Here is a 24,247-nt window from a genome sequence, read left to right as displayed (position 1 = left end):
AACATCTGCATTGCAATCATCTAGTAAAATGTATGCATGCGTTTGTTTGCGCGTGGGGTGACTTTAACCAAAGTCGAAGGATGTCTTCCACCTACTAGCTTCAATCATCTGTTTGTTCCCCTGAATGCTCTTCTGAGGGCCTATAGCTGGATTTGACAGAGACATAGTGATTCCTATCAGACTCGGCGTGCTGTCTTCCCTTCATGGTGAGCGTCTGTCCACCCTTTCTTTGCACGGCTGTCACATTCATATGGGCTGTCGTATGCCTGTGCCTCACTTCTTGACACCCATATGGAAATGCACATAGGTCTGTCATTTCACAGCTTGAAACATACACATTAAGTGTTAGCAGTGGGATCTATATAAGAAAGCAGGGACATCAACTTTAACTATTGGGGATGAATAAAGCAGTGACATAAACACTGTAAAAAGTTGCACACACTTGCCGCTTGGCAGTGAAATAAAATAGAAGAGCAACAGCTGCATGCGGCGGGGGACTGGCAAATAGAATGTTTTCTAGCATATAAGGCAGCACACATGGCACGGCATCACATTTTTCAAGTGAAAATGTTCCTGTGAGGGCCCTTAATAATGTTTACTTACACATAGGGTATCAAAAAGAGCATTCCCCCCTCGGATTGACCAAAAAGTATGCAAGGAATTATTAGAAATCTATTTATAGTACTGTCTTCATTGTAAAAGAAAAACCCAGTGGCTTTGCTGTATCTTGTATTTTTCTCACAATTGTATGGCTACTCACTCAAGGATTTGTTGCATAACTAATAGTATAAACTTCCATCACATACCTTTCTTCGTAAGAAATATGGATTTGTTTTTAGAATTTCCTTTTGATGAGACAAACAACATGCTAAGATATCAGATTTTCTTGCCAGGAGTTAATAAAATCAAATAAGACAACAGTTCGTTGATCATTTAGCTTTTTTGTATTTGCTGATAAATGTAAAGGTAACAAATTGTCACAGATAAAGTACTGACATCAAAAAAGTTACAGTAATTTAATCAGGGTAAAAGAACAATGTTAGTATTAAACCTAATGCTGGAGTGTAAAAGTTGATGCCTCTGGTTTTTTTGTGTGCATTCACATGTTTTTTTGTGTGCCGTGTTTCCCTTTGGGCATTGCGATGACGAGATACTATCTCAGTGATGGATACAACTGACAGTCAACAAGCAGAACACACAGACACACACAAACACACACAAACTCTTCTGCCTACGCCTAACGGTACGTACCATCAGTGACATTCCATTAACAGTGTCTGAGCTAAAATGAAATGGCCTACTTCATTCAAAAGACACTTTGTCAAACAAATGACCTTGCCAAGAGAGAAACGCAACACTGTTGATAAATGCGGCTTTAAACATACACTTTAAGAAAAAAAAAGGAGAAAAAAAAACAGGCTGGTGACAACAAATACAAAAGGAATCCATCTCATAAAATATGCCTAGAGCTTCCATTTGAACAGGCTGTGGACAGCAACATCAGTCACAGGAAACACTGCCGCTCAGTTCCCATTACCATAAGATAAATTGAGCTTTTTCAAAACTAGTTTTCAAAATAATTTCTTAAATAATGTTTTAATTTATTTTCTTTTTTTTTTTAGCAATTTGCCTATATTTTACCGAAATAGTACTCACATATAGTGTTAAGTAACCACTGAACCAGATTTTGTCTGCATTGGTTAAAGTGAAATCCAATAAAGCTTCCTTTTTGCAGTGGTTTATGACAATGAAAACATATTTCCCAGTGTATGATAAAAGTATTCCATTCTGCGTAAAAACAGTGTGCCAAGTTATGGCTGAGCATACTAATATTAGGGTATTTTGGATAAACATAAGATGGACATTGGAGAAAAATGATTACACTACAGGAAGGGTTTGATGATTTTCTTTAAATGGTTTTTAAGTATTTATTCAAGAATGATCTTTTACAAAAAAATGATTACCATAACATTGACATTCGTTGAAATGAGTTGGTTCTTACGTATAGACCGAGCCTTCTCAAAGTTGATGTTTTGACAAGTGTCAGTGAAACAGCTTTTAACGATGAACTAAGACACACAATGCCATAATTACATGTAAGGTTATTAGATATACCTGTGATGAGGACTTCTGTGCCAAAGATCTCATTCATATTTTTACATTCTGGAAAGCTTTCAAGTGTTAAAAAGAAAGGCTTTTCCATCCAATACTGTTTTTTTTCAAAGAGGCCTTCAGTTATTTCAGGCTTTGCTTGTATAACCCATGGCAACTCTCTGACTGTTCTTTAAATGTGTTCTTCCGTCATTTTCCTCCTGAGGGGCTGACACCGAAAGCTGCTGTTTATTGGTGATTTTGAGACAGTTGAACAATTATTCATGAAAATGTCAAAAAAATAATCTTTGAAGTATTTTTTTCTTTGACATTTCCACACTTATTCATTCCATGTATTGCAGAACAATACAATAATAGGTTGCGAGGTAGAAAGCAGTGGGATGAATCATGACATCCGCTTTTGGATGAAGATAACCAGATAAAGGAGGCAGACGGACGAGGCAAAGGCTTATCAGGGGCGGGTTTGTGACGTGTTGTTAACAGGTCCTGGTCAAACAGTTCATTCCTCATTATCTTAATGAGATCGCGACCGCAGAACAAATAAGATGAGACATGCCAGGGTTGGAAGGCATAGATGAAGTGGTTGCGCACATAGTGATTGAAAGAGGGGAGAAAAAATGTATGGTGAGGGAACACAATCAAACTAGGGAAAAGGGAACAAAAAGATGTTTAATGGAAAGACAGAACATGTGTGCAAATGCTTCTTTGTATGCTAGAAACACGTGCATGCTGTAGCTAGATTTGTAACATTTTAGTGTGTGGTACAGTACAGCCGACATATATTCCTACTACAAACTGAGAAGTAGAAGTAGAAAGCGTAGTGGTAGAAGTAGACTTAATAATGAACTCCAGTACATTTACCATCTATTGATTTTTGTTTACAGTTGTCATTATAGGTTCAATTTCATATTTTTTAGAAAGGTTACTTTTACCAATTTACACAACATTCCCTAAGCCAATGACAGCATGGTTTGGGTCAGGTTCGTAGGCTTTTTAGTTTGCAGGGTAATATTTGAATTACCTTATGTATTATTCAGATCTGTAGAGGGTTAGGCAAACGGTTATATACAAATTGTTTTAGGTTTGCTTTACTTTACTGGGTTCGAAGATAAACAAATACAAAAACACCAGCATCGGTCATTTGTTGAAATTGTAAAAATGACCCATATATGTGCCTTTGTCTGACATCGACGTCTTGTGGCAGCGCCAACTCTAGCATGCTGAACTTTGTTTGAAAGTGTGTCACTATTTACTTTAAGGTTTTGTTTGCTTTAATCTTGACCAAAATCTTTATCCTTAATCAAATCATTCTTTTTTAACCATGGACACTCTGTAACATTTTTGCCTAAACCTAACACATGCATTAACATAGTGGTGTGAAGTCAGAAAATAACAATTTTCCGTAAATGTAAAAAGTGTTTTCGAAGCCAATATTGAGCAATCTTTTCTGCGATAAAGTTTATAGGAACTGTTGGGACCTGGAGGCGTAAAAGCTAAATTATTATTTGTTATAATTTAAAGTCGGTGTACTTTTGGTTTACGACAACTGGTGGTGTGTAGCCCACAGCTGTTTTTCTTTATTGGTTTGGCTTTGGCTGTGTGATTGTGTCTGTATGTACCTGTAACACAGTCCTTTCCTGATAACAGGTGAGGGAAAGAGAAACAGAAAAATAAAACCTAAAACAGGCAGAGTACAACAGCGACTTAGGTGAGAGACACTCTAACAGAGACTTGAGAGCCTCAGAAAGATGACTGAAGGAGAGGGAATAACACGGAGACCCCCTCCCTGGTGATGGATTCAGTAGTGCATCTTTCCATTAGTAAGTATGAAAGGTGGGGGGTCCCAGCAGGAGGGTTTGTTGAAGATTTGTTGGGGGTCTGGCGAAAGTGTTTGGAGTTGATATGCACATGTCTGTATGTGCACCTTACTGTCTGTGTCAAGATGTGGTATTTCCACAGATTGCTAGACCACGTACCTTCAGTAATACTTTAGTATTGATTACTCTTCATGATGTAATGGGAAATGACAACAATGTGTCAAGTCTCCTCTCCCTTTTAAAAAAAATGTTTATCCACATCCAGATCATTGAGAAGCATATTGCAGCTCTTGCCGATCAATCAATATAGGCATGACTTCAGTGCTGAGTCTGCACCATCACTATAATTTATTGAATGTATAAACAAAGCAGAACCATTGAATTATAGTGTACCATTAAGAGACTTTCTGCTGGATTATAACATCATTAAAAACCTTTCCTCATTGGAATGTTTGCAGGTAAAGTTAGACCAAATATACAGATGATCTTCTCGTTTATAATGTGTCCGTAAACGATTTTAGTTGATTTTAACCTTTTGGGTTTAATTGGGATTTCATCATCGTTTTAAACATTTTGCCAAAAAAAAGAATAGAAAAAAACATTTCCATTATTTGATGTTATCTGCAGCTTCAGTTACGATTAGAATTATTTTTATAGCTGGAGATTACATACATTTCTGGTTCTTCAGATATCATCATATCAGTGAGCAAACTAAAATACTATTTAGTACCAGTTGATTTGATGAATCATTATGAAAGGAACATACATTTAAAAAGACAAAGAAAACATATTTTAGTTTGGCCATCAAACATGCATGACTTTCTAAGTCAATTTGTATTGCCATATTGCCACGCTTTTTGAAGGCCATTCTTCAACTTCTTACTTATATTTCCTGATTTCAGTCTCTGAAACATCACAGGTACATTAGTAAGACACAGTTTAGTTAATATTCCTTTGTAGAAACAAGCAGGTTTCTCAGTCAAACCATTTAGCATAAAGTAATTTCCATTAAATTAGTTTCATTTTCGACGGATGAGAAACATATGAGCGTAGACAAAAAACCAGTCCAAATGGGGTCACTTTTTACAACAGAATTAACAAATTAAAAGCCACCCTTTTGGAAATAAGAAAAGAAAAAAAATGATATACATATTAAAAATAATATACTTACAGCTCTGACACTGATCCTCTTTGGGTCCCCAGCAACGGCCATTACAGGAACGATTGCACTTTTGACCTGCCCAGAAGTTGAGGGAAAGTGATGATTGGCATTTGAAATGGTTACTTAATCATAAAATATGATCAGTATCAACCTTCAGAAATCCATATTAGCTGAACCTTAAAATAGGCTGGAGGCGGTTAGTCTGGAGTCTGTGTGCCCTCAAGCACTACATTGGAGCTGCCTTTAAATACACTAATCCGTGTGTGTGTCATTTCATTTGCAACATGATTATATTAACTTGAAGTGTTATTCTTGTGAGGCAAGAATTCGTAAGAAGTGCATTTCAAGCATATTGTGAGTGCTTGATAATTACTATGATTAGAATTTGACATAATTAATGCAATCTGCAAGAGATGTAGGTGTGTTAATACTTCACAGGACGGCTGTGTGTACTATATGGTGATGATGTTGATAAATATGATGACATACTTAATCATTAATAATATTCAAATACAATGTTTTCAACGTTTTCTTATTTTGAATTTTGTTCAGGGAATCCTATTACAAGTGCAGAGCTCATTAAAAATAAACCTATTTAGACCCGGCGTGATAGCTGGGCCTTCTGTTTTGCTTGTTGAGAACCCTCATTGAACAATTCATCGCGCTTCCCTGGGTCCTGAGCAATACACATGACATACAGTAGTTGCATTCCCTAGCAATGCTATAATATACCCGTCAAAGAATGAGCTGAACCAAGCATATCATTTGCCTAAATTACAGTTAGTTTCTACTTGCTTTAGCAGCTAACTGGGTTCCCCTTTCAGTAAACAATGACATTTGTACATAACACTACTCCAATTAATATGACCAGTGGATCTCAAGAGCCAAGTGTGATTGGATGAGCGATTCTCCAGAAAAGAGAGACATATTCTTTCTGTTTTTTACATTCTACAATGAAAATGATGTCAGTACCCATCCACCACTACCATTATGTACATGCTGTCCCAGTCATACAACCTTGAATAACCTTGACACAGGTTACTTCTGGGGACTACGACATCTCTATGTTAAAAATCTTAGCTTTAAATCTCCCCAGCATGAAACAAGCACACTTCGGGTTGAGATAAAAGCAGTAAAGCAGCAGGAAGCAGCAGCAGAAAGCAACATAATACCCTCAGAGCTTTAGCCAGTGCCTTTCTGGTTTTTTTTGGAGGACTTAATTGACTGTCTGGTAATTGACTGCGGGGGAAGTGAGCCTGGATAAGTGCAGAAGTGCTGTCCTCTGTCCATCAGCCTCTCCAGATGAGAGCTATTAGCACTGATACTGACTCTATTCCCCAACACGAGCCTCTCTATCTTCTGCCCTCTTCTTCTTCCTCGTCTGTGCCCCTCTAAACCACACATTTCATCTCTTTCATCCACTATCCACCACTCGCTGATTCACATTTTTTCTATGGTTTTCTTTTACTTAATGTCAATCCCTGTCTCTCTTTGCCTTTTTACAGTTAGCCCCTCTTCTTTTCTCTGCTCCTCCAGTCACTTCCTCTCAAACTAGCACTTTGACAACAGTAGAGAAAGAGAGGTCGACAGCCTTGACTGTATGAAAAGCAGCACACAAACAGGATAATAGTACAAATGTCAGCCAGTGATAAGTGGTTGTCTGACATTGCCAAGTGTGCCGAAACCTCTGCTGTACTCTGTTATAACTCTGTTTTCCTCTACTCCTGGCACCCTGCAAAAAGTCAAGACAAAGAGTTTTCATTTAAGGTCCAAGGTCTGCAATATCTCAACTTATAAATTCTCAGTGACCTAGAATAAACCTGTCCCACCCCTCTTGTGCACCATAATCTTTTACGGCTTTCTTAAAACAGCCGCCGAAGGTTAAAATGTCGGAAAAATGCTGCCATGCCAGGGCCAGTATGGGGTAATAGACAGATGGTGTGTCTTCAACTGAATCAACGGGGCATAGATTTTTAAATTACTGTGCTGTTTTTGACAAAGACAACCAAAATAAACAACCATCACAGCACAAATAAGTCATTATTGTGTCTTCCGATAAAATTAAATGGAGATTAGGTTCTCAATTGTGGATCACAGGTTTGGAGACCCTTGATCTTCTAGCAGAGTAGGAAACTTGCACAGGAGTAAGGGTCGATCCAGGGCTGCAGGGAGGAGGTTGATTGAGCAGAATATCAATGCTTGGAGCTGGTAATCTGCATGTTAAGCCCTCAGCGAGTGCTGTGAGAGGGATTCCAAGGCCATAGGCAGAGAGTGACTTATTTTTGTTCCATAATGATAAAGCATTTGAATGTGTCATTTTCTATTGTGGAGGTATAAGACGAGACAGCTTAAAAAAAAAGAGAAGAAAAACAAAAACAACAGATTTAAATGTCAAACAGCTTGAGCACTAAATTAATAACAGAAGCTGTGTGTGTTAAGATGTTAAGTCAGTGAATGAGCAGAAAAGGGTCAGAGGAGGTGATTTAATGAATCTTTACTTCACTCACAGCCACCTCCACCATCACCCCCCCCCCCACACACACACACACACCCTGACAGATTAAATACGTTTATTGAATCCAAATAAATCCCTTTATAATTCTTAACATTTAATACAGTGTCTTCCAGCTGGCTACAGTGTTCTTGTGAAATGGGTGAGCATCATTATATGACTGTTATGGTAAGTACAGTGACAGAATGGGGTCAAGGGGTGCTTTTGTGGTGAGATTGTTTTGCTGCCCTCACCAATCAATTGAGCAGTTTAAAATGCGGGGTCTCATTTGTACCAATTTTCCAGCACCAGCTGCTTTATAAAATGTGCCTGAAAGCCCAACAATATTTCTTAAGTCCTAACTTTTAGTCTGCTCAAAATCCTCTAAGTTTGAGTTCCCTCCAGACAGAGCTGACGGTGCTATAAATAAAGATTGTTTAATACAAATGAGTCATCACATATGCAGTCATGAGCAACCCTCATTAGCAAGGTACTCTGCCACAACTAGCTTCCAGGTGTGAATGAATAAAAGTGTGGAGCAACAGCAATGCTCTCAGCTAAACTTTGCGTCAATGAAAGGTTGAAATTAAAACATGTCTTTTACACTTGCATTTGTTGGGTTACTTACATGAGACACTGCTGTTGGTGGGTACCACTACAGGATGCATCCGAGGGTTTTTGACAATGTCCTGCCAATGGATTGTGTCTGCATGACACAGAAACTTGTTCTGGTCAACATAAACGCCTCCGCTCAGGATCTCTGTGGAGAAGAGAGAGCACACATTCAATGGACATACACAAAAGGCTTCCCGGGGACGGTTTCTGATGGGCAGAAATCCTGTTACTAGGCTCCTGATATGATTTTTAATTACAAGCATTCCTACCACACATCATTTTATAATTAACAACTGACATGTCCAGACACAACACTTCACCAAGATTGGAAAGACACCCTTTCCTTGTCTTTCCATCTTGTATTGTGATTTAGCTTGGGAACCTGAATCTGGCCAATAAAAACAGGCTGGCTTTTCTAGGTGAGCCGCAAAGTTATTGGGGTTAGTCAGCTGCAGCTCTCTGACCTCTAATAGAGGCAAGTCCTAAGAAAGGTTCAGGTCATATTGCCATGTCCTGATCAACCCCCTCCCCTGCAGGCGGAATTGGAGCTTATACTTTCATGCTGAAGTTACAGAGATCGCACACAGAGGAAAACCATACAGCATGTGTCCTTTGTGTGCTCAGCAATAGTTTGTCAATTTTGCACATGTGATCTTTGCCGCTAGATATTTTCAGCATTCAGCTACTGCACTGTTAATTACTTTCTAAAAATGATCTTGCATCAATTCTGTTTCTTTCTATAACCGTTAAGATCATGCACTGTGTCCTTTTTTGGTGTGTTTTACTTCTGGGTGCAACCACATTTATCATGGTGTGATACCACAGTTTGACTTGAGGCAAGAGCAGGATTTGGGTTTTGGTTTGAACAACTGATCTTGAGAGACATACAACAAATGCGGGTTGTTGCAACGGTCAGGCAGGCAGGACAAAGCTTTGTCATATTACCATTTTTTCTCCTTCTATCTCCACACTGCATTCCTCACTACCATTACAACAATACATCCATCTGGAAGGGACAGCAGCCCTTACAAGTTTGTAATTTTATATTTCATGGAGGTGGTGGAGAAAACTAATGTGTCTTGTCATCATAATATGCATCACCTTGTCCAAACAATGATTGCCAGTTGATTTATTAATTTAGTCACACACACACACACACACACACACACACACACACACACACACACACACACACACACACACACACACACACACACACACACACACACACACACACACACACACACACACACACACACACACACACACACACACACACACACACACACAGTCTGCTGAATTATTGGATACGGAGGGTGGTTCCGATTATTGTTATGCAGGACTTTAGAGAATGCCTAATCCTGACTTTTATGTGAGAAAGAGTTAGAAAAAAAAGAAAGAAAGACAAACAAGGATGGGAGAAAGCCTCAGAGAGTCGGATGGCAGGAAAAAAAGACAGAGGGAAGCCCAGCAGCATATTTGCATTTTTACCGAGCTTGTGTGTCCTCTATCTGCCTACAAACAGATTACTGACACAGGGCTGAAACCAACGAGACACATAATCATACACGGGACGCCCTGCCAGCACCACATTGTAACAGCCAAATATAATATCGTCCCACAAAGACCTGATTTAATGATTATTTTTGAATAATAGGTGGTGGTGTTACCTACACAAGCACCCAACCTCAGCTTTCCTTCGCTATCTTTTTGCATGTGGGGTGGGAGTTGGTGAAAGCAATTAATCCTGCCTCTCACCACAGGATGGATATAGCTCGGCTAGGAGGAGGTTGTGTCTCAAATTCTAATTGTTTGCACAATAAGATGCTGCTGGCAAAGTAGGGCAATAGACAAACCAACACACAAGGCAAAGCAGTTCTTATGAAAAAATGCCAGCAGGACATATCTACACTGGTTAAACAAGATACAAATACTTCCTCCTGAGTATTCACCTGTGTATGGCTCATGGTTTTGTATTTAGAGCAAATTATGTCTAATTAAGGTGCATATCCGAGGAATATTTAAATAAGCTAGATAGCTTTGACACCATGATGACAAATGTGACATGGATACATGCAGAGGCAGTTTAAAATGGTGTGAACTTGATCGATATTGACTGGACAATTAGTAAAAAAGGGTACAATCTCATATTTCCTTTCCTTTAAACCAATTTATTGGTTATACAGTATAGTATGTTCAGTGTTAGCATATTCAGAGTCTCACTGAACAAAACTTTGAAAATCAGTGCAAAGTTAAATGTAACACTCAAATCAAAGATAAGGCTTACTCTTTTGCGAAAGAATTGGACACTAAGACATAATCACCGGAAATAGGAGAAAAAGCAAGTTAGACTGATGGATATGCAGCAAAGAATTTAGCTTTAATGTTTTCCAGCTTTCAAATTTCCAAGGAGACAGTGGACATAACAAGTGACCCTCAACACCATCCAAAGGGCTTCACCATCTTGAAATGCTTCGTCGCACACATTTGGATCTGCACACACATACACACACAAACACACGCTAATGTGCAGTGTGATATGACCAAGTTCAAGATGCTGGAAAACAGTTTAATTGGCTCCATGCTGGGGCTTTGCCCAGGACAGTTACAGCATTTCCCATGGCCTCTGTCACCAATATTTGAATAATTAACAAAAATATATTGCATAACAATATCCCACAATTACATGCAGAACTAGTGCACACGTTGGTTTTCATTACAAGTAAATGCTTGGCATGCACATTTGCTGGGTGTTCAGTTAGTGGCCAGGGGGAGATCAATGGTTAAATTTTTGTTGTTGATTGTTTAGTGGGTAGAGAACATATCTTAATTAGTTTGTTCACGTAGCTAAATCTCGTCTCTCCATACTACTCCATCCCCTCTTGCTTCGTCCTGAGAGCAGCTCCTGCCTTCACTGAATGAGTGTATGGCTTCGAAAGGCAACCTTCAGTATTAGGCTGCATGACCATTAGATTAAAACAATATGAAATTCAAGGAGGCAGAACAAATGTATGCAGGCAATTATTTGATGGTAAGTGCTGGTTGTGTTTCCCCCCCCTTTATTACAGTGTAGGGATGACTTTGATTAAGACTGGGAGGCAAATAACAAACCAATGATCAGAAAAAAAGCAATATTAATGAGTTTGTGAGAGTGAATTTATAAGTGGTGTGTGGATTGTTTAATGAAGAAAAATGTAGAACAAAAATAACTTCAGTTTTGGAGGACTTCATTATGAAACTTTTGCAATCAGAAGACAAAGAAAGACATTCATAAAGATATTCAATGCCTCTCAGGCAGTTGTATACACTGTACACATAATGTGCAGAAAAACAAGCCAGCTTGAAAAGGAAATGGAAACACAGTCAGCAAAACAGTAGTTAAACCGATAGAAAGACAGTAAAAGATTCAAGAAGAAACTCAAACAGTCAGGCAATTACAGTAGATAGACAGGTATTCAATCAGAAAGACAGAGGAGTTTCTCCTCTCCTCGATCAGCGGGACTGGGGATTTTACCCTGGGACATCACTGTGCTGTCTTATTGACTCCGAGAGCTTCAACTTGGTTTCGGCTCAGCACTGCTATCAGCTCAGTGGAACAGAGGGGAGAAACTCTGCTGGAAGATGAAGATGCATTCTGGGTCAAAGGGGCAAAATGCTGGGGCGCAGCTCCTGCTGTACACCCAGGCAGCAGTGGAAGGCGGAAGTTGTTGCCAGGATTTACTGAACAGACAGACCAGCTGAAATGCCACACTGAGGGATGAGTGCATGCATAGAGTCCATTCTCAGAAAGAAATATGCTAAAAACATATTTACATTCACACATGCTTGGCTCAGGGTTGGCAGTAATGAGGCCCTCATTACTATACATGCCTTGAGCATTAATTTAATAACCACTAGGCCTTATCAATGGCCTTGTAACTAGAAGGTCACTCATTATAAACCCTACAACATTAGTAGCAATGTAGGTAGGAATATCAGCACTATTTTACTGGCTTTCTTTGAATGCTATTATAAAAATAGATTATTTCAGTGGAAACGTATTGAAATATATGTTCTTGGAAGCGAACAATAGACATTTTGCTTCACCCTTTCCAACCACGGATGGAAAAAGAAAATAAGATAATCAATAAGTAGATCCATAGCAAAAAGAGAAAATTACAGTGTTAATGCACACTCACAGAAAACTGAGTGAAGAGGACAGGGAAAACAGCATTCAAGGATGGCGAGTGAACTTGACCACTTCAATTTCAACAACAAATGTATAGATGAAAGAATTAGTGAAAAATCTGACAAAATGAAGATTGTACACACTGTTTGGATAGATAAAGAATACATTATATAGAGTGATGTATGGTAAATTATGGGAGAATGAATGACATCTTTTTTATCAGCCTCATCCATCAGGGTATCTATTCATGCGTCATGATAGATGATGGCTACAGAACATTTTTAATGACAAAGAAGAAACAAATCTAAAGCATGTCTAAAATATGGTTGCAAAGGATGAATATATGATGCACGGATTAGTGAATGGATCAGGCTGAGGAAGCAGTCCCACTCCATAGGCTGTAGCCTCTTCAGCACTCCTACACCCACTTCTATCACAAACAACCAGCCATGAGTTTTAAGAAATGTTTTTTTTCCAGGTTTCCAGGAGCTGCTCATGTTGCCACGCAGTGCTGCGTCAATCACTGTGCTCTCAGTTGCTCTGTTTCCGTCAGGAGATGTCAGGACAGCAAATCTCTGCCTTTGCTCTACAAATAAGTGATCTCCCCTCACATCCATCATCTGCTGCTGAGTCACAGTTCCTTCCTTGCCCTCCAGTCCCCAGTGTTGCCAATGAAATGCTTGCGGCACCCAGATGTAAAGTGCATGTGTGTATTTGTATGTTTTTGCATGTAGGGAAAAGACAAGAACAAGAGAAATGTGTTCACACAAGTACATGGATTTGCCTTGTATACTCATGTGTACATGGACGTGTAAGAGAGGAAGAGAAAGAAAGTCTGTGCATACGAAGAGGGAACTCTGTGTGCGTGTGTCTGACAGAGCACTGCTTAATTATTTTTAGATCTTCCGCTCCATGCGTGTGGAGTTATTTTGTTGAAGATGGAGCTACTCGATCACTCATCGTAATAACAGAGTTTGTTGTGTCAATAGATAATACAATCTCAAAACAAATCATTTGTGGGGTTCAACAAGGGTGAGTCGAAGGACAACTACTAAAGAAATGTTCTAACTCTCGCGGCCTATAGGTGAGGGACCCACAAGAGACAGAACATTTGTTTTTAAATATGTTCAAAATGTAAGCATTACAGGGCTGGATGACTTGTAGGTGTACGTATGGGTCAAGCTTTACATTCAGACCTACAGCAGCCTTGTCAAAACTGTTTTGAAAGACTGAGTAGTACTCAGATGACAGGTTACCTGAATTTAAGAGTGCCCAAACAATCTGTACATACAGTATATACCCCTTGGTCATCAAAACAATGGTCATCTCTGTCCAAAGATGTGGTTTGCTGATAATAACATACACATTTAAGTGGCTGTCATTTAAAGACAAGTCACCAATTGACATTGATTTTACATATTAGTGCTTGGATGTCACACAATGTTTAACAGCTCAACAAATGTTAACTAGACTATTCCTGTACATGTAGGTTCTGACTGTCAGAGAGAGAACATTCCAATAAAAATGAATGATCTAGGACTAACCCTTAGCTTCAAGTTGTGTGTCATCTTTGACTTTAACCTTGATTTGAGGATCTCTCTTCAACACAGGGAAACAAATGTACACTTTCAAATTGCAACAGGATGACAGGTGCAATCGTATTAGGTCTACGTCGACACACATACTAATTCACTAATAAGTTAAACTCATTGTCATGATCATTGTCACCCATTAACTGAATTCCTTTATACAAAATCAGCATGCATCACAAACTTCATATCTCTATTAAGGTCAATGGATGAAGCCCCTCCTACACAAATGGCATGCAACTTTAACACTGGTATGCAGTCCCCAAGCAAAATGGTGGTACCAATTCAAATGTAATTGCACTTTTATGTGTTTAACTATTGACCTGAAAAGAACAACTGCATTAACTTGACTACATAAAAGTGCTTTGCAAGAGGTTCACAAGAGAGATGGCAGCGCTGGGATTTGACTGTCTCTCACACTGCGGTCAAGAGCAGCAGCGTGGGCTGGTGTGTTTGGTGGTGGTGGTGGTGGGGTGTGTGTGTGTGTGTGTGTGTGTGTGTGTGTGTGTGTGTGTGTGTGTGTGTGTGTGTGTGTGTGTGTGTGTGTGTGTGTGTGTGTGTGTGTGTGTGTGTGTGTGTGTGTGTGTGTGTGTGGGTGTGTGTGTGCACATCACATTGACAAAGGAATTAACTCTCAAAGGTTTATGGAAAGAGAAGCATTATAATGGAACAAAAAGACAGCTTTTGAAGATCGAACGGAGAGAAAAACACGTCCATGAAATTAATAATTTCTTTAAGAGTACATATGATCCGTATGACCAGTATGCGTCTTTCTGTGTGTCTGCATATGTATGTGAAGACACTTGGGTCTCCCACATTAAATGCATATTTAATTTTTAACATGGTGACTGACATTCATGGCTGACTGGTTGTGGCAGTGCACATCATCACGTGTGCAGCAGGAGGTTCACACTTTGCAATTTCTATGGATAATTTACAACCTATTTTATCTCAACGCAACAACCACTGAATTTGAAACCATTAGTCTCACCAATGACTGTTATTTCCTTGAAACCTGAATATGACTTTGTAGTGTTTGGGTGTAAAACAATAAAATCTCACATCAAAGGAAGGTTAAAATAAGTGACATTGGGAGGAAAAAGAAAAATACCATAATGGACAAAACATAAATCGTTTCAAAAGGCAAGCGCTATGGATAAACAGCAACATAAGGAAGAGGAGAAAATGTGAAAAATGTCTGTCTTTGAGGAGACCAAAGAGAAAATAATTGCCTATATGCATTAAATATGATATTGGTATAAAAATGATGTTAGATGAAGAAACTAGACATTGAACATACAAGTATTACTATCTTAAATATAACTGGGTGTGATTGGTTTATGACTTCAAAAAGAAAAAATCATTTTATGCTAATATTAACATTGATACATTGTTCTAATCTATGAAATAACATGTGTCCTTTTTATCCTTTGTGTCACTTGGAAGGAGAAATACTGTTGAGGTATTTGCTGAGGTATAGTAGATGGCATGGGGGCGTCGGCCGTGGCACCCATCCCCCAAACATACGCCTCTTACCCGCCAAGATAATTGCATTCACAGGCTGCTGATTAAATTTGGCCCAACCCTCACGCAATTGTTTCCTATGAGTCTTTATGAAAAACGGCTGAGATTTGGGGATTACCGAATTATACCCGAGCAAGGCAAAGCATCTGCTTAAAGATGAGAAGAGGAAAAAATAAAATCATGACAGAATGGTTATGGAAGGAGGGGGGCTGGGTATCTTTGCTCTTTTTCAACTTAAACTGTGATAAAGCCTTTGTAATCTGAGCTTTATGGGTAGGGCGGAGGAGGAGGAGAAAATCATATTACAATACCTTGAGATAAGACAAATCTGCAAGCAAGAAAGAAAAACAAAACCATGAAAACAACTGAGGAGAGAGACAAAGAAGTAAGACAAAAAATATTAACAAGGGGACAAACAAGTGAGTGATTAAAAAAAAAGACTAAAAGGACCTTCAATTGCTGCTGCTGAGGGCCACTTAGCTTATCAAGGCTGATGTGTGATCAGCCTGCCAGCTGAATTGAAATGAGCCACGCTCTCAGGAATGGGCAAAACAAAACAGGGTCTGAGAGAGGCAGCGGGAAAGAGAAGTAAAGACAGAAAAACCCAGAGCAGAGAGAGCCTATTTTACCACAAGCATACCAAGTATGTTGGTTTAAGCATGGAGGAAGTTGGCTCCAGTCAGTGCATTATTTGCTAAGGCAACAACACGTCATGTGGGCTTATTTTTTCAGGCTCACTGAAAGACATTCAGTAACACACTATAGGCCATGGCTCTCACTTTGTTCACACGACTTTTGTGTGGTGGGAATCAGCCAGGGTTGGAAGGTCCACCAAGGCAGCAGAAAGAAATCCAATAGGAGTATGTAATGTAATATATATGTAATGATAGAGTAAAGATGTTAATTGATCGGCCTTTGACATGCTATGTAGCTTACATTTTGTATATGTCTTACAATCACAACCAACCAGCATTTTTTATTAGCAACCAAGGATGTATTGCCTGCTAAAATGCCTGCTTTGTTATTGTAAAGTTAGTACAAATTACAAATGTTAATGACACACTAAGCAATTGCCTGACAGTGCCTCACATGCCCACAAGTTTATGGTATGTTTTCTCATAGCTCTTTAAGTAAAAAGACAGGGTCATGGTTTTCTTTTTTCCTATTTTATGCTGTGAACAAGGAATTTACACTTTCACCAGAACCAAAATGGGCAGCATTTTGGATATCACAGTTATTTTTTAAATGAATAAATCACAAAATAATATCACAGGGTTGCATTGTGTGTTGGTTAGTTTTGGCCTTGTATGTTACGTAAATATTGCATTGGGTTTATAATCACGCTTCAGTTAGAAAAATTAGATTACCAATTAACAAAACGATGGTTATGTATTGTAACCCAGTTCTGTAAGCACTAGAGGCTCTAGACTCCTTTCCTCGCACCAACGTTAGAATCCCAACCACTTCGCCCTGTAACAGGCTGTGGTGGATCCCGCTCTTGCTGCCTGAATGGTCTGTATGACATTATCAGACAGTCCACTCCTTCTCAGCCTATCCCTCTCAGGAGCCAAGCCTGGAGAGGTTGGCCCAGCGTGGGTAACGCCCCTATTGCCCCTGCTTCTTGAGACAGCGCTCCCAAGAACTGAGGAACGGTCCAGGGCTGAACCACCATGACTTGGGTCACTTCTGAGTACCACGGCGCTGAGCGGCAACCTGGGGCTACCAGAATAACTGACAGCTGTTCTTGTCTCATCCTCTCCAAGAGTGGGGGGATGAGACGCAGCCGTGGAAAGGCATAGAGCAGCTTTCTTGGCCATGGCAGCTTTATTGGCCATGGACTGCAGAGTCAGCAAAAACCATAGGGGACAGTGGGTGGTGCGCTGGTTGGAGCACAGGTCCACCTCCGCTCTTCCGAACTGGGCCCAGATCGGAAGCACCACCTCAGGCTGAAGCATTCATTCGTCTCATGTCCTCTTGACATGAGGTCGGCCCCCCTGTTCTCCAGTCCTGGAATGTGGAGGGCCTTCACAGATCACAGAAACACATTCTCTGAGGCCCACAACCATAGGATCTCCATCGTGCTCAACAAGGTGGCGGAGCAGACTCCGCCCTGCCTGTTGATGTGGGATTGTGTAGAGAAAGGAATCTTGCTCATTGATAAATGTTATTAGTTTTAATCGACTTATTGATACCGCAGCGAGCCCATCTGAAAACGCGCAGCCTGTTTCCGCGGGTGCCGGTGTTGAGCCGGTGTTGAGCCAGTTCTGACAGACTGACATGGGCGGCAGATTTCCGTGGACTTCGGAAACGAAAATGCCTGACATTGATGAGGCGAAGTCATCCTCCTCCTCCTCTGCAAACGGAGTCATAGCCAGCCCGGCTGGAATGACGAACGATGGTGGCGTTGCCTCGGCCATATCAGGGTCCCCAATGTCTACCACCTCGAGTTCAGGGACGTCAGTCTCGTCGCAACGTGAGACATAGACGCTCCTATAATATCTTTGCCAATTGTTTACTATCGCCAAAGATACCTACTAACATATTTTATATCATGGATGATGGGGAAAATGGTGTAAGAATGTATCAACATCATGGAGGTTCTTTTCATTGACTACCATACATTTTTACCTGCTTGTAAATGTGTGCTCTCTGTATCTCTTGAGTCTCTATAAACAGAAGTTGATGTTGGCAAACATTTTAAAAATGTAGCCAAAATGTATTTAAACATCCTGCCCTTAGTCTTTGCTTCTCTGTCCTGAAGGTAGGACTGCCTACTTATTGTGTGATGTCAGCTAACATTACATTGTCTCAGCAAAAACTGTGGAGCAGATGCTTTGAGACCACACCTGTGACCAAGCCGACCTCTGTGTAAGGGCAATAAAATGTGCCTCCCAGCCTGGTTGTTGCAATAACACACGATAATAAAAAAACTGAATATGACATTATCAAAAAGGCACCTGGTAGACGTGATGGAGCTTCAGAAAAATACCATTCATGGAAGTCGGATATTTTTAGCCTCACAAAAAACAAGTGTACCATAGTGAAAAGTCCGGATACGCTTTTAAAAATGATTTATTTGTTAAACTCATGCCTGGTGTTGCATGTACTAAAACCCACCATATCTCTATAGGGAGCTGAGATGAACAGAAAAGTCCTATCCATGTCCCATTATACCCATCGCTGCCCCCATCAATAGCTGTTTTACTTACCCAAGGCTTCAGCATAAGAGCCAACAAATATGCATATTAATTACTAAGATGCCAGGGGGGAAAGGAGGAGTTGTATCGTAAAGGGTAATTTGTGTGTTCATGTGTGTGTCGGCGCTGAAAAAATGTAGTAAATAGTTTTTTCGGGAGCCCGGTTTCTTTTGAACTCGTGAAAAGCAAGTTTAAATGACAACTATTTAAATTGGCAATTATATAGCTGGAAATATCAGCCATCGTATGCCTCTGTTTAAATATGGTCTGTATATGTTGTCAGTATATAACATATGCTTACAGATCCACAGATCAAATGCTATCTTAGACCCACATCCTATATTTTTTTGTAAACACATTATAAATTAAAACAGTCTGAGGGAAAATGGATGGTCATTACATTACAAAGACAAATTACAAGAACTAAGTTTATAAACACACAAACCGACCATGATTTCAGAACTTGCTTGCATTAATGTTAAACACCTCATGACTCCCCCTTGGGTCCACAGGTGTCCATTTAGGCCTCATAACTAAGTTGATAAAAAGGGACATTTTCCTCAGTGGCTTTTGAGACCCACTGAGCTGCCAGTCAGCTCCTATTTTCTTTTCTTTCCCATCTCATTGTGTGCCTCCTCTGAGATGAGCACTGAGCGCCTCTGACATCAAATACCTGTCTGAAACACAGTCTGGCCTTCAGAAAAAAAAGTCAGAGCTGCATGTCAAGGCTGCACAGCCATGCACTGACATAGTAAAGTCGCAATGACAGCCAGTCAGTGGTAGTAACTGAACATGACAATAGAGTAACCATTTAAAACCCTATAGAAGTGTCCTGTAGTTTAAACGTTGCACTGTTCAAGTTGCTGAGAACCATTTACGCAACATATAGGGCATATTAATCCCCAGCACACAAACTAAATCAGACATATTAACACTCATTCTCTCTCTTGTCTTCTGATGAAACAACAGGGTAGAATTCAGAAGAGATTCTTACTAAGTGAACAGCGTCCTATTGGTCTCTGAGCCAGTTTCACATCGACATTATGGCAGATCTTAGCCTGATCTAAGCTATAGCCCGGGGGGATGGCAATATTGGAGAATCAGGGAAGAGGACTGTGTTTTGATAATTAATTGGCATTAAAATTCCTTCCACGCCTACTTTAACTTTTAATGAGGTGAAAGTCGACTCTCCCTTCCAGCGGGCCGCAGAGGCTGAGTTCGGAAGGCAAATTGGTAATAAAGGCCATGTAGTCAAATTTAGGCAAGACTGGATATTTCTCAAGCTGATGAAAGGTGAAGCAGAGATGGAGGCTTGGTGTGGACTATATTTCTAATCAGTGAGGATAGTTAGAGTCCTTCTAGGTTGGTCCATAATACAATTGCGGGCTAAGGCAATGTACATTATTTATCAGAAACCGGTACATACAACACACTTAGGCCCGGCTACTGATGAATTCACACACTAGTATGCTTGCATGCATAAAAAACATAAATGGTGCCCAGAATAGAAAGAAGTACTCTAAACATTAATTTCAAACAATCCGGAAGATCAGAGTTGGAGACCATAAAGCTGTTCACTGTATCTAAGGGTCGGCAGCATCAGGTCTGCATTTCCTAGATTTCTATATTTTTCTGTTTATAGGGGTGAGATGTTCTTTGTGCTAGTATTCATTGTTGCTTGATATCAACTATAGTGAAGCAAACACATAATGTTGATAAGACAAATACTGTATTTATAATTATATTATTCTATCTGCAGTATGGGATTAATACAAAATCAATTATTATTGGTTATGGTACATGTATGTTATAGGTAGAAGGTGGTGATTGAGATAAAGGATATATTATTCGATCGAATGATGAAAATAGGTGACCCGAGTTGGCAACTTGTTTTTTCTCCTACCTGTTTTTATTTGTGGCTTAATTAGGCCTTTTTTACCTTTTACTGAAACTATTCTTACAGTCTGCTGAGATGTGAATGGTTCGGGGGTTATCTGACTGAGTTTAAGAATAAAATGCAATAGAAATAAAGTTGTGTTGTAATGGTTGCTTTAATTGGTCAAACTTAGTAAGACTTGTAAAACGTATAAGGGTAAAGGGAGCATGTTTGACACAAGGGTATTTTGAGCAAAACGTTTGGTCCAATAATTTATATTTTGTTTAAGCATTTCAATATCCTCATAGGTTGTGCCATTGTTGTCCATTAATATTTCATAAAGCCCATTTTTTGCTGAGAAACTCTCAGTATCGCCCCGAGGACAGTAGTAAATAAGCAAAAGCATTAAGAAACAACACGTCATACTTAAAGCAATGCTGGTAGGGACATATATGGATGGCCCTAGAGCACAACATGTTTAATTGAATTCGGTTAGGTTTACCCTTTACATCTAATTCAAAATAATGTTTTATATCGAAAAAATATAGAAGCTTGTGACTTGGAAAAGTCACAGGCATAATGGGCATAACCAAAGATACAGAGATACCTTGGTTTAAACAGAAAGTGTATGCATTTAGTATTATCCTGGCATGTTTGCATTTATGCAACACACATAAACACAACTGCTAAAACAAACCCTTTTGAGAAATTCCGCCACATCGTTCCCCTGGCACAAACACCCAACCATTATCTCTAATAGTCTAACTATCTCTGTCGCACAGTGGTACTACAGGGCAATCAATTAGCACCAAACAACACTGATGGCCCGTTACGGACTTCAATTTAACATGTGCCTTCTCACGATCCACATTAGGGGTGCACAAATGTGAGAATGTGAATGCCGTCCTTCAAAAAGAAAGTCCCTCTTGCCCCTCTCAGGAGTGGTGAAATATTGAGTGTGACACGAGAGTAATTGCATGGGAAGTAATCAATTAGACACACAATTGAAGGAGACCTAAGGTCTGTGGGCTGCCAGGCTAGAAGCTCAACTAAATTCTGGTGACGTTCACTGAACCAATCTTGCCTGCCTCCTGTGGCTGAATTGCTCTTTCTTCTGTTAGTAGTTAGAGGGTGAAAGGAAGTCTCAGGGATCAGAAGAAGGCAGCAATTTGATGTTTTCCTCTCAGCAGTCCGTTGTCTGGGGAAACCACACTGAGCAAAAACGTCCGCTTCAACTTGCTCTAACCCATCTCGTCCTTTCTCTGCCTTCCTTGTGCAATGAACAAGACAATTTCAGCAGGTTATGGCATGATTCACTGAAATTTTTCCTATCAAACTATTTCAGTTGGCTTTGAGGAACACAATAGGACTATGCTCAAACAGGTGCTGCACACAGTAGAAAATGGTACAAAATTACATTGCCTGCATTTGTGTTAAAGGCATCAATGTGACAAATCAAGACAGCCAACAAATATGATGAGATACACAGAGCCAAGGAAAGAGGGATAAAGCGATTGAAGGAAGACAGAAAACACGATGGATAAAGAGAGAGCAGATGGGCCATGAAGGAGTGGATAACGCCTTGGCGTAAAACACAGGCTTGTGTACATGCATGCGACGAGAGAGGATAATTCAGCAGATGGGGCCTCAGATTGGATGCTTCATTTTGGACAGACGCAGTGCAGGCGTTGGGTGGTTAGGAAAATGAATCAACAACACAAAACAAAACAGAAAAAAAAACGATACTGGATAAGATGAGGGAAAGGGAAGAGGCGGGGGGGTGGCAGTAAAATGTGATAACTCGGAAAGCTCATCTGTGTTGTGCTCCTTATGAGGCTGTTATTATTTTGCCAGGGAAGCAGCCTGTAATTACCATGTGAAAGCACAGAAGCTGCCCGGGGTTCATGTGAATCCAGACGGAAGTGCTGAAAATGTTTGCCTAAGCAGGAAGCAAGACACTGCGGGTCAGCATGCATCAAAATAAAGATAAGGAACTTTGAAAATGTCAGGAGACTGCTCTGTTTAACCTTTTTCTTGCTAAGCTATGGGGAAAAAATAGTCAAAGCTTATGTTTTGCAGTGACCAAAAAAATCCTGAAATAAAAACCTTTCAGGTACCAGCCTTTGTCTTAAGATAGGAGGAAAGTCCTCACAATGTCACTTTTTATGTGTCAATCTCACAAAGTAATATCAAACAACAAATAAGCAAACAAACAAACAAACAACTAAACTTCACTTTTCACACACAAACCAAGAGTCTTACATTTCTTATTCACTGCTATACACCCCTGTGCACACACACACCATCCCTCAACTTTTCCAAGCTTGACTGTGCCTTATTTTTCATATTCATGAGGATAACTTAGCTAAGCTTGATTGAAAGGTGCATCGGAGGGAGTCCTATCCCTGCTCAGCCTTAGACCTCACACTCCATCCTGCAGTCCCCTCAAATCCAGAGAGTCCATTCACAGCTCGCAGAGAGTGCACCAGAAAAATCAATAAGTGCAATGCTACAATATACTAGCGACAAATTGATTTCATCCTAAGGCAATTTCGACCCAAGTAGAAATATGGGTGGGTTTCAGCACTGAAGGGGTCGCTTACTGAACCTTCCCTCAATTAGCCCCTTATGTAGTTAATATTTTTTATTCTTTTATATATGTTCCTTATGGGTTATATCAATCATTTTACACATATCCTAGGAGATGCTGGCAAAGGAAGAGTGAACCCATATGACAGCAACATCGAAGGCCTTAATTAATGAGACAGCTAGCCTCGGACTCACTAAAGCACTTAAAGGAAGGAAAGAGTTTTGATGTACTGCTTGATGTACAGGAGTGGATCTATCCTGATGGTTCAAGCTGACATACTAAAACCTTATTCTTCAGCAGCAAACAGAGATTCTTTGACTGTCAGATGCCACTGTGTAGTTATATCACAGTCCCATCAAGACATGTGTTCTGTTATAAATAGATATGTTGGTATTTAAGGTCTATTACTGGTCCAGTCATTTGGGCAGGATTCTGGATAAACCTTAACACTTAAGATGCATATTATCAAAAATGAAGTCCAATTTATACACCCAAACATAGAGAGAAAACCAATAATGGAATAGCAGCATGATGTGCCAACAACCAATGAGAAGTCAAAGCCTAAAAAAGGAACCACACATCATATATATTGTAATGAAGCCAAGGCTGATAGTAATTCGGCTTTGATCCATTTAGGAGTTAAAAAAAGGTAACCATTAGACTGTATATAAGTTGGACCTGATTTGGGTCCCACCGTAGCATTTTAGAGTTCTGGTTGGTATGTCGTTAAAAATAATTGAGAGGGTCCTCCGAGAACAAGACGCATGTTTCATTAGACATGTTTTGCATTGACAAAGAAAGTTTGCGCTATTCTACTTGTTAACAGGAACAAGAAATACCAGGGCAAAACTCAAACAATCACATTTATCAAGTGGAGCAGATTCAGGCCATGGCTGTTGTGCATAACTTCCCCCTTCACTTCATGGCTCGAGGCCACGGATAACACATCAAACAGCAGCTTCTCACACAGTCCAGCCCTGGCTCCCTTAGCACTGGCTTTATCTTGGCACTACAATGAAGAGGACCGGCTTGGCAAACAACTGCTAGTGGTACTGGACCAACGCAATTCCCTAAGTATGGCGCAACATGCAAGAAAGAATTCAAGT

At 39.9% G+C, this 24,247-nt stretch overlaps 1 protein-coding gene across 2 annotated transcripts in view; it reads right to left on the bottom strand.

The window, feature by feature from the left end:
• Positions 1–24,247, bottom strand: part of LOC134867508 (receptor tyrosine-protein kinase erbB-4-like) — a 252,825-nt gene that overhangs the window by 83,689 nt on the left and 144,889 nt on the right. For both annotated transcript variants that reach the window (XM_063888129.1, XM_063888130.1), the window contains exons 4-5: positions 8,211–8,342; positions 5,101–5,166 (exon numbers count right to left, since the gene is read on the bottom strand). In XM_063888129.1, coding sequence (XP_063744199.1) covers positions 5,101–5,166; positions 8,211–8,342 — 198 coding nt within the window. The remainder of the gene's footprint in view (positions 1–5,100; positions 5,167–8,210; positions 8,343–24,247) is intronic.

This window comes from Eleginops maclovinus, chromosome 7, assembly GCF_036324505.1.
Source record: "Eleginops maclovinus isolate JMC-PN-2008 ecotype Puerto Natales chromosome 7, JC_Emac_rtc_rv5, whole genome shotgun sequence".
NCBI classification, from domain to species: domain Eukaryota; kingdom Metazoa; phylum Chordata; class Actinopteri; order Perciformes; family Eleginopidae; genus Eleginops; species Eleginops maclovinus.
Note: the sequence above shows the minus strand (reverse complement) of the source record. Positions and strands in the feature narration are given on the sequence as shown.